Genomic DNA, 11,477 nt, shown 5'->3' with positions numbered 1-11,477 from the left:
TGTGTGTGTAGTGCATATTTACAGTATGTGTATCTGTATATTGCATGTGTGTATTTGCGTGTGTGTGTGTGTGTGTAAAATTACCCCTGAGGAAGCCACATTTGTGGCGATACGCGTGCGGCATTCCGTCCCCTCTTCCCCTCTCTGACTATCATGGGATTATGCTGTTTCCAGCAAACTGTTTGATGCAATATTTTCTTCAGACTCATGCTTATACAATTCAAATACATGTTTAGGGTATTTGGTGAAAGTGTGGGGATATTTGTTGGTTGGCCACTTATTAGGATGGCAACTCTCTCCCCCTCTAGGATTTTGTAGGGCATGTTTATGCTTTTTTTTAAGTGCTTTTATTGTTAATGAAGTGTATTTACCGTGAATAAAATCTATGTTTTTGTGATAAACATGGTGATTCTATAGTATTTCTTGCCTCATATACATACCCGTTTGTGTTTTGTGGTATATAATGTGAGTGTGTGTGTGTGTGTGTGTGTGTGTGTGTGTGTGTGTATTTGCATGTGTACAACATGCATGTTACATGTGTATGTGTGTGTATTTCTGTGTGTGTGTGTGTGTGTGTGTGTATTGCATATGTACAATATGCAATATGATGTTGCACGTGTTTGTATATTTGCGTGTGTGTCTGTGTATTTTGATGTGTACAGTATGTGTATCTGCTTGTGTACAATATGTGTATATCATGTTGCATGTGTTTGTGTATTTGCATGTGTGTGTATTGTATGTGTACAGTATGTGTATCTGCATATTGCATGTACAGTGAAGGAAATAAGTATTTGATCCCTTGCTGATTTTGTAAGTTTGCCCACTGTCAAAGTCATGAACAGTCTAGAATTTTTAGGCTAGGTTAATTTTACCAGTGAGAGATAGATTATAAAAAAACAAAAAAACAGAAAATCACATAGTCAAAATTATATATATTTATTTCCATTGTGCAGAGAGAAATAAGTATTTGATCCCCTACCAACCATTAAGAGTTCAGCCTCCTCCAGACCAGTTACACGCTCCAAATCAACTTGGTGCCTGCATTAAAGACAGCTGTCTTACATGGTCACCTGTATAAAAGACTCCTGTCCACAGACTCAATTAATCAGTCTGACTCTAACCTCTACAACATGGGCAAGACCAAAGAGCTTTCTAAGGATGTCAGGGACAAGATCATAGACCTGCACAAGGCTGGAATGGGCTACAAAACCATAAGTAAGACGCTGGGTGAGAAGGAGACAACTGTTGGTGCAATAGTAAGAAAATGGAAGACATACAAAATGACTGTCAATCGACATCGATCTGGGGCTCCATGCAAAATCTCACCTCGTGAGGTATCCTTGATCCTGAGGAAGGTGAGAGCTCAGCCGAAAACTACACGGGGTGAACTTGTTAATGATCTCAAGGCAGCTGGGACCACAGTCACCAAGAAAACCATTGGTAACACATTACGCCGTAATGGATTAAAATCCTGCAGTGCCCGCAAGGTCCCCCTGCTCAAGAAGGCACATGTACAGGCCCGTCTGAAGTTTGCAAATGAACATCTGGATGATTCTGAGAGCGATTGGGAGAAGGTGCTGTGGTCAGATGAGACTAAAATTGAGCTCTTTGGCATTAACTCAACTCGCCGTGTTTGGAGGAAGAGAAATGCTGCCTATGACCCAAAGAACACCGTTCCCACTGTCAAGCATGGAGGTGGAAACATTATGTTTTGGGGGTGTTTCTCTGCTAAGGGCACAGGACTACTTCACCACATCAATGGGAGAATGGATGGAGCCATGTACCGTCAAATCCTGAGTGACAACCTCCTTCCCTCCACCAGGACATTAAAAATGGCTCGTGGCTGGGTCTTCCAGCACGACAATGACCCGAAACATACAGCCAAGGCAACAAAGGAGTGGCTCAAAAAGAAGCACATTAAGGTCATGGAGTGGCCTAGCCAGTCTCCAGACCTTAATCCCATCGAAAACTTATGGAGGGAGCTGAAGATCCGAGTTGCCAAGTGACAGCCTCAAAATCTTAATGATTTACAGATGATCTGCAAAGAGGAGTGGGCCAAAATTCCATCTAACATGTGTGCAAACCTCATCATCAACTACAAAAAACATCTGACTGCTGTGCTTGCCAACAAGGGTTTTGCCACCAAGTATTAAGTCTTGTTTGCCAAAGGGATCAAATACTTATTTCTCTGTGCACAATGCAAATAAATATATATAATTTTGACAATGTGATTTTCAGTTTTTTTTTTTATATAATCTATCTCTCACTGGTAAAATTAACCTAGCCTAAACATTCTAGACTTTTCATGTTTTTGACAGTGGGCAAACTTACAAAATCAGCAAGGGATCAAATACTTATTTCCTTCACTGTATGTAAGTGTATTTGCATGTGTGTGGGTGTGTAGTACGGGTGTACAGTATGTGTAGTACGGGTGTATATTATGTGTATGTGGGTGTGTAGTACGGGTGTATATTATGTGTATGTGGGAGTGTAGTACGGGTGTATATTATGTGTATGTGGGTGTGTAGTACGGGTGTATATTATATATAGATGGGTGTGTAGTACGGGTGTATAGTATGTGTATGTGGGTGTGTAGTACGGGTGAATAGTATGTGTATGTGGGTGTGTAGTTCGGGAGTATAGTATGTGTATGTGGGTGTGTAGTACGGGTGTATAGTATGTGTATGTGGGTGTGTAGTTTGGGTGTATAGTATGTGTAGGTGGGTGTGTAGTTCGGGTGTATAGTATGTGTATGTGGGTGTGTAGTTCTGGTGTATAGTATGTGTAGGTGGGTGTGTAGTTCGGGTGTATAGTATGTGTATGTGGGTGTGTAGTTCTGGTGTATAGTATGTGTAGGTGGGTGTGTAGTTCGGGTGTATAGTATGTGTATGTGGGTGTGGGTGTGTTGTTCGTGTGTATAGTATGTGTAGGTGGGTGTGTAGTTCGGGTGTATAGTATGTGATGGTGGGTGTGTAGTACGGGTGTATAGTATGTGGGTGTGTAGTACGGGTGTATAGTATGTGTATGTGGGTGTGTAGTTTGGGTGTATAGTATGTGTATGTGGGTGTGTAGTTCGGGTGTATAGTATGCGTAGGTGGGTGTGTAGCTCGGGTGTATAGTATGTGTAGGTGGGTGTGTAGTTCGGGTGTATAGTATGTGTAGGTGGGTGTGTAGTTTGGGTGTATATTATGTGTAGGTGGGTGTGTAGTTCGGGTGTATAGTATGTGTAGGTGGGTGTGTAGTTCGGGTGTGTAGTATGTGTAGGTGGGTGTGTAGTTCGGGTGTATATTATGTGTAGGTGGGTGTGTAGTTCAGGTGTATAGTATGTGTAGGTCGGGTGTGTAGTTCGGGTGTATAGTATGTGTAGGTGGGTGTGTAGTTTGGGTGTATAGTATGTGTAGGTGGGTGTGTAGTTTGGGTGTATAGTATGTGTAGGTGGGTGTGTAGTTTGGGTGTATAGTATGTGTAGGTGGGTGTGTAGGTGGGTGTGTAGTTTGGGTGAATAGTATGTGTAGGTGGGTGTGTAGTTCGGGTGTATAGTATGTGTAGGTGGGTGTGTAGTTCGGGTGTGTAGTATGTGTAGGTGGGTGTGTAGTTCGGGTGTATAGTATGTGTAGGTGGGTGTGTAGGTGGGTGTGTAGTTTGGGTGTATAGTAAGTGTAGGTGGGTGTGTAGTTCGGGTGTATAGTATGTGTAGGTGGGTGTGTAGTTCGGGTGTATAGTATGTGTAGGTGGGTGTGTAGTTTGGGTGTATAGTATGTGTAGGTGGGTGTGTAGGTGGGTGTGTAGTTTGGGTGTATAGTATGTGTAGGTGGGTGTGTAGTTTGGGTGTATAGTATGTGTATGTGGGTGTGTAGTTTGGGTGTATAGTATGTGTAGGTGGGTGTGTAGTTTGGGTGTATAGTATGTGTAGGTGGGTGTGTAGTTTGGGTGTATAGTATGTGTAGGTGGGTGTGTAGTTTGGGTGTATAGTATGTGTAGGTGGGTGTGTAGTTTGGGTGTATAGTATGTGTAGGTGGGTGTGTAGTTCGGGTGTATAGTATGTGTATCTGCACACGTGTATGTTGCTTAATGATTCCTTATTCCATAATTAACAGATTCCTTATAATTACAAAGCATAAAATCCTGCTCAGAAGATGTCGGTAAAAGTAAATAGAACTAAACCTAGAACTTAGTCTGGAGAACAAGTTTCCGTTCAGATGTAATTTTGCAGTTTCACTCATAAATTGCCCCGGACCCTCCCTCCACATAAAGCGCAGTCAGAAAGTGCTACGGTGGATTATTCGCCAACTTCACGGTTTACAAGTCATCTCGTCCTCTGCTCTCCATAACTCTGGACAACAGCCCCACATCTCACCAGAAAGAGAGGAATGAGAGGTCTGTGTGATAGACTGCAGAGGAGCTGAGATGAAGATGAACTCCACATAAAGTAGACACACAGGCAGCACCTCTATACAACCTGTGCTGAGGAGGCTCTGGCACTGACACTGCTTGCTGTGAAAGTCTTGAAGGAAATGTGGAGTGTGGTTTGTCATTTGCATCCTCCTCCTCACCTCTAAGTGGGGCTTTTACTCTGCTCATTGATGAGTGAAAGTCGCCACACATGTCAAGCTAAAGGCAGTTGTTGGGTTCCTAACAGGACACAGCGTCTTGCAAACATATGCGTGGAGCTGAGTATACAGATGGCACGGAGAAGAATGGAGCCGGCTCCTTGTATAAAGCACTAGATGCTGCTACTGCTGCTGCTGTCTTCAGCGCAGCCACACGAGACTGAGGGCCAGCTCGCGCCTGCGATTGTTTGTTAACGTTTTAATCCTATTAATTAAAACGTTAACCTGATTGGGTAGAAAGCTGTGTCCCAACAGGCGAGTCTTCTCCATAATAACCTACTCAGAGATAATGATGTAAAGACTCCCCCGTCTGAGGCGGATGCTTGATGGCTCCAGAAATCTCTTGAAGGTGAATCCAAGCAAGATAAACGGCGCAGGAGCTTGTTTCATGTGAGAATGTCTGAGCAGATGACACCAGGCTGGGACTGAGGAGCAGGGACCACAGAGACTTTATTATTACTAGCCCACAGGAGCAGTGAGGAGGACCTGCAGCCACTCCTGCAGGAGGAGGAAGGAGAAGCTGCCTGGTGACCGTCTCACACACTACACGCCAGAAGTTCCCCAGACCAGGGACATGGAGCGGGCGCTGAAGCTGGCAGAAGAGGACTTGTTCCACAAGACTCTAGGCGTGAAGAGGATGGAGTCTGCCTTCCGCTCACCCCCGGGTCTGGACTTGTCCCAGCAAGGAGACCGGTCACCACTGCACTGCTATGACGGTCCGGACCCTTCAGACCTCCTGCGCCACCACTCGACCTCTGCACTACCATCAGGGGCAACGGGAGACCCTTTAGCGCTTGCGGCTGCCAGCATGTGCGCCAAGTACGGTGTAGATGGCGCAGGCAGGGGGTTATCATCCATGGCAGAGAGCAGCGGAGGAGAGGACCAGAGCCCCGATGATGACAGTGACGGCCGCTGTGAGCTGGTGCTCAGGCCGGGAGATCATAGATCCTCTCAGCCTGGGATGAAGTCAGATGCGCCCTGTGGACCTGGCGGTGGGAAGAAGTCTAAAGAGCAGAAAGCCCTGAGGCTGAACATTAACGCCCGGGAGAGGAGACGCATGCATGATCTGAACGATGCCCTGGACGAGCTGCGAGCTGTCATCCCTTATGCCCATAGCCCCTCAGTCAGGAAGCTCTCCAAGATAGCCACCCTGCTCCTGGCCAAGAACTACATCCTCATGCAAGCCCAGGCGCTGGAGGAGATGAGAAGACTGGTGGCTTATCTCAATCAAGGACAAGCAATCTCTGCTGCCTCCATCCCCAGCTCTGCTGCTGCCGCCGCCGCCGCTGCCGCTGCCCTTCATCCTGCACTTGGAGCTTATGAGCAGGCGGCAGCGAGCGCAGGATACCCGTTCAGCACCGTGGCCAGCTCCTGCCCGGACAAATGTGCCCTATTCAACAGCGTGTCCTCCAGTCTGTGCAAACAGTGTACTGATAAGCCTTAACAGCAAGAAAAGCCTCACCACATAGTAGCTGAGCTGATACCACCTGGTGCCCGGGACTTGGTGCCACCTGGAATAGGGGCAACTCCACAAGGTGATATAGTAGTCACTGGGAAGAACTTCTCCATTGTGATCTCCTCTACCAGTCCTGTTACATTGGTTATTATTATATTTTATTTCACCACTGATGGACAAGAACGGTAACCGGACCTCAGCGAAGTTCAATGGCATCTAATCCACTTCTTGTTCTAGGTACTTGTGGCCAATGACATCAGTCTGTGTGGAAGGATCGCATCATGTCCCAAAAACGCTGCTCATTGAATGAACTCTGAATAATAATATTAATAATAATAATAATAATGATATTATTAGAGATCATATTCATTTAAGACTAAACTAAAAAAAAAACAAGGCACTTGATTTTAATGATTCTGAGCCAGGAAAACACTTGAAATATAGACTTATTTAATGACAAAGACTTCTTAACATTGCAAGAATAGAAATCATTTGTATTTTTTATTGTGTCTGAACTTTGTAGGACGTCGCTCCAGATTTTGTTGAGGATGTCAATGGCTTGCAAGACAAAATAATAATAATTGTTGGGAGTGAAAGTTTAGGTTTTTTTTTTTTACACAATTCTGTGCACCTTGTTACTCCATATGGAATGTTGTGAGGAAAGTGGTTCCTTCATGTGTTACATTTCAGTATTTGTTTATTTATCTTGTGTTACAAGTGGAAGAAAGTGACATGAATTTTCCTTTTTTTTAATTTGACATTTTGATGAATTAATTTATATACTTTGTGCCAAGTGTTTCAAAGCTTAATAGACAAGAACGTACATGAGAATCTCAATGTCTCTGAGCTCAATGAAATAAAAGGTCATTTTGATTTAAAGTTGCTACATAATTGTATTTAAACTGAGCTTTAATAAATGGCCTCAGTCCAAAAATGCAAGAGGATGTGTATTCTTCATTAACTCAGTGAAAAAGAATGTGTTGATGACATAGGTGACCCGTTAGTACTTGCTTATGAAGAGTTGACTGTCTATGAATTTAGTCTTGTGCGTTCAGATATATATATATATATATATATATATATATATATATATATATATATACCATTATCTATTTAGGTGGGAGATTTATACCGTTTGTATTGGAATCTAATTCAATAGATTCATTCTCATTAATAATTTAATTATTGGTATTTAGTGAAATAGATGAAGATACATTGTCCTGCTGTCTGTGACTCCTGACAGGGCTCAGTTTGTCATGATAGAATGAATGATCATAGGGCAAGGATGTGTAAAATAATGCTGCCCATTAAATAGGTCAATCAGATTATCAAGCACATATATTATCATTATGTCTGCGCATCTGTGCCCCAGCAAGGTTCTCAATTTCGAGAAATTCAATGGTGTTAACATAAATATTTAAATTTATAATTTAAATAGGTATAAAAAATATTCAGCAGAATGTGTTTTTATTTTTTAATACAAGAAGAAATATTATTTATATATATATATATATATATATATATATATATATATATATATATATATATATATATTCATGGAATTTGTCACTTATTTGTTATGCTGCGTTTAGCACAATTTTCCTTTTTTGGTTTTTGAATCAAGCGTTTTTTTTCCAGCTAAAGTAATTTTTATATCTATAGTTTTAAAGTTCATCATATAGTAAATGAGTTCCGATTAATTGTAAATTTGTTTGATACTTTTCCAGTCATTTGAGATATGATGTACATACTTTTATAAATTAGTAAATTGAACTGAACACGAATAGATGATAGATAGATAGATAGATAGATAGATAGATAGATAGATAGATAGATAGATAGATAGATAGATAGATAGATAGATAGATAGATAGATAGATAGATAGATAGATAGGATATTTCTGTGTTATCTGCATTCATACAGACCAAGTTTCTTGTTACTATTTTATTATATATTTTGTTACTTTTTTGCTATTACAACGTGTCATAACTTGGTTTTCCTTGGAACGGCAAGTACACCAAATGTGTGTTAACATATTTATTTATTCCTTTATGGATTTCATTTAAGTGTAGCAGAACTGAGCTTATGAGTGAAAGAAAACAAGACAAAAGAAAAACAAACAAAAAAAAGGATACAAACACAGTTTGAGGTGTATCAAATGACAAACTCATTTCTGCTACATCTGTACGTTATAGAGTTGTATAGTGAGTGAGAGAGTTGTCTGTTGCCATAAATGAATGAAGTGCCTTGCAGGAGATTCACTCTGACTTTTTAATACCATTCCTATCTATTCCCCACTTGAGAAGATATATAGCAGGAGGATTATAAACTTGTAAGTTCGCAGTGCAGGGCTGGGAATGACTGCACACAGGGTGGCATGAGCTGCCCCCAGGCCAGGAGAGAGCCGTCTCTCAGCATTACCACACAAAGCCTGGGTGCCTCTAATTATGATTATTAAAACAATTTCCATGACGATGTCTAATATTATGTTAATTTGAAAACAACTGTGTATGAAAACTGTCGCCTATAATACCTACATTCATTTAATGAAACACATCGTTAAGGCAATTAGAGCTCGTGGATGTGATTAAGGCGCATAATTATGACACTGTTCTGCACGGTAATTGGCTGTCTTTAATCAAGGAGTAAAGTGATCAGCAACACGGCCATTAGTTTGTATTGTTCTGTCTCTGCTGTCCATCATTCTCATTAGGAATTAACCACCAGCGCCTTTTTTTTTTTTTCAAAATTAACATCATAGGACAAATTTGCTGCAAGATTTACTGCTTAATATTTCTCATTAAAGGACATGTCTGGTGCAAACCCATCAATAGGCACAAGGTCCAGATATTGACAGCAGGTCACTCATCTACCAAATAATAGACTGGTGGAGTCAGTCACCAGGAACTTTATCTGATTTACCTGGAACTGCTGCTTTTTTTTTTTTTGCTTATTTTTAGCTCCTTATTAGCATCCACATTAGATGGCAAATGACAAACACATCCTTCATGAATCTTCCAGCTCTGCTATATCTACATAAATATATTGTAATGATTTTTTTTTATGCGAATTCAGCACCTATAATTTTTGATTTGTAATTTGCTATTTCGTTTTATAATATTTTTGTTGTTTTTATGTTTGCATGGCGACAATTATTAGATTTTTTTTTATTTAAGAAACTCTTCCTCTCTGGCCCAATTGAATTGGAGACCTATGCATGTCCTATATCATGTACTATGAGTTTCCCCCCTCCTTCTTTCCTTGCCCTGCATGAGATTGCCCCAGCATGAGTGACATTGACTCTGTTAATAGAATGGCTTTCCAAAGATATAATCATGTGTTAAATTGAATCCTTCGTTTAACTGTTAATGGTGTGCTCTGGGCACATTGGCGTATTAGATGCTATGGTAACTAATTATCACTAGGGGATGGGGATGATATACTTTGCAGACTTTGACAAATAATTATGAGTTCTGAAGAGCATGTTAGCAACGATGGATCGTCTGCATTGAGAGGGGGAATACATGAATAGGTAAGTAGTAGCTACTGGGGGATGAATTAGAGTGACCATGTGTGGGACTATATTATGTGTATATTTTCCATTCACAGACATTCTGTATGTGTGACATTATGTATCATTGCATGTGAGACATGAGTGTATCATTTTAAATACCTAAGAAAGGAAAGGCATTAGGCAAGGATCAATTCCTTAACATTTTTAACAAAAGGTATAAAAAGTAAAGTCAAACTTCAGTGTGATCTAATCTCTTTCTATAGAAGATTGCAGGTACATCCTATACATTATCACCTGCACACATAAAATACATGTCAAATTCATCTCTGCTACATATGGATACGTGGAGCAAGTTGATATTGATATTTAATATTTAGTGATAATATTCATGTACGAATTTGATGTATATATTATAGACAGAGATTTATTTATATGTATATATTATAGACAGAGATTTATTTATATGTATATATTATAGACAGAGATTTATTTATATGTATATAGCTACATCTATATATTTGAACTCGTATGTATTACAGATGAATGGCTCGAACTTGTTCCCCTGCCAGGGTTGGTACTCAATGACAGCATTATTGTTGCAGGTGATGAGTCATTTTTAAATAGTCCCTGCTGTGAATGAATGGTTGAGCAGACTGTGGCATTTATATAGTATATCGTATACCAACATAATTGCTTGCTCTAATATAATAGTCAGAAACTCAACCTGGAGAATTTAGTACCATCTCACCATACAACTTAACAAGAAAAGTTGCAAAGAGAGACCTAAAGTTTAAAACAAATCGTTGTCTTGAATTACAAGTGCCAGTATTGTCTGTTAGGCTTGTTGGGATATGTGGTACTATCCTTACAATTCTGTATATGTGCTGTTTTTTTTTTTACACTTGTGTTAAAGAGTCAGTAATGAAAACGAAGAGCCATTTTTATGACTGTTCTTATAGTTACAATTTAATTCATTTGAGCAATCTTAAATTACTATAATATCAAACCTTTTTTTTTCACCAGATCATATTCTGGGTGGAAGGGGTTAACCCCCTGCTTGGTTATAGCTACTTACCCTTGTCCTTCCCAGGCTCATTCCCCAGACCTGTAATAAACTATCAGACAAATTTATGATGTGTTTCAGCATTTTATGGTGTTATTTATGCATTCATATATGCATATAGGCAATGTGAGGAGAGGATAACACACTGACACTCCACACACTCCACACAATACAAATGCATGTCAAGGGCCAGTAAATTTGTTTGAAATGTGTTCAAATCTGCAAATATACAGGCGAAAATATAGACAGCACAGAGGATCAGTAGACAGTGGAGTCTGCAGCTATAATGATTCAGTCCCCAATAAAATAGACTACAGCGGAGATCAAGTGCTGGGAAAAAGCCAAGCTGGGGTTAAGATCCCTGTCTACATTATATACATATATATATAATCATCAGCTCATCTCCTCCAACTGGGTCATAATTAATAGAGAGCAGAGAGCCCTGTGACCAGCAGTCTCATTGCTGCACCAAGTACTTGTGATCAGTCATTTACAGGGAATTACCAGCACACTCTTCATGTGACATGTACTTAATGCCAAGTAATAGATTTCACTCCATATTACAAACAGGAGATTATATATTATATTCATTTCAATATGTAATTGATATATTCATCTATACATATCTATTCTCAATAGATCAGTATGCTTTATATGTTCAGACATCAAATTACAGTCACAAATTCTCAGTGGGAATGTATATATGCCTGTGTGTATATTTCTCAGAGACATTCTATGGACTCTATAATATATATATATATATATATATATATATATATATACATATATATATATTATACATATACACACACACACACACACACACACACACA

General features: G+C 40.0%; 1 protein-coding gene across 1 annotated transcript; it reads left to right on the top strand.

Moving 5' to 3' along the window:
* Positions 1-4,320: 4,320 nt before the first annotated feature.
* BHLHE22 (basic helix-loop-helix family member e22) lies at positions 4,321-6,967 on the top strand. Its single transcript, XM_075828310.1, has one exon. It carries the CDS (start codon positions 5,185-5,187, stop codon positions 6,052-6,054), a length of 870 nt encoding a protein of 289 aa, XP_075684425.1. The 5' UTR covers positions 4,321-5,184; the 3' UTR covers positions 6,055-6,967.
* Positions 6,968-11,477: the final 4,510 nt, after the last annotated feature.

This window comes from Rhinoderma darwinii, chromosome 5 (genome assembly GCF_050947455.1).
Source record: "Rhinoderma darwinii isolate aRhiDar2 chromosome 5, aRhiDar2.hap1, whole genome shotgun sequence".
NCBI lineage: Eukaryota > Metazoa > Chordata > Amphibia > Anura > Rhinodermatidae > Rhinoderma > Rhinoderma darwinii.
This window is presented reverse-complemented; position numbering and strand designations above follow the sequence as displayed.

Excerpts from the sequence above, each read along its gene's own strand:
- BHLHE22 (XM_075828310.1), top strand. The coding sequence starts at position 5,185 with ATGGAGCGGGCGCTGAAGCTGGCAGAAGAGGACTTGTTCCACAAGACT.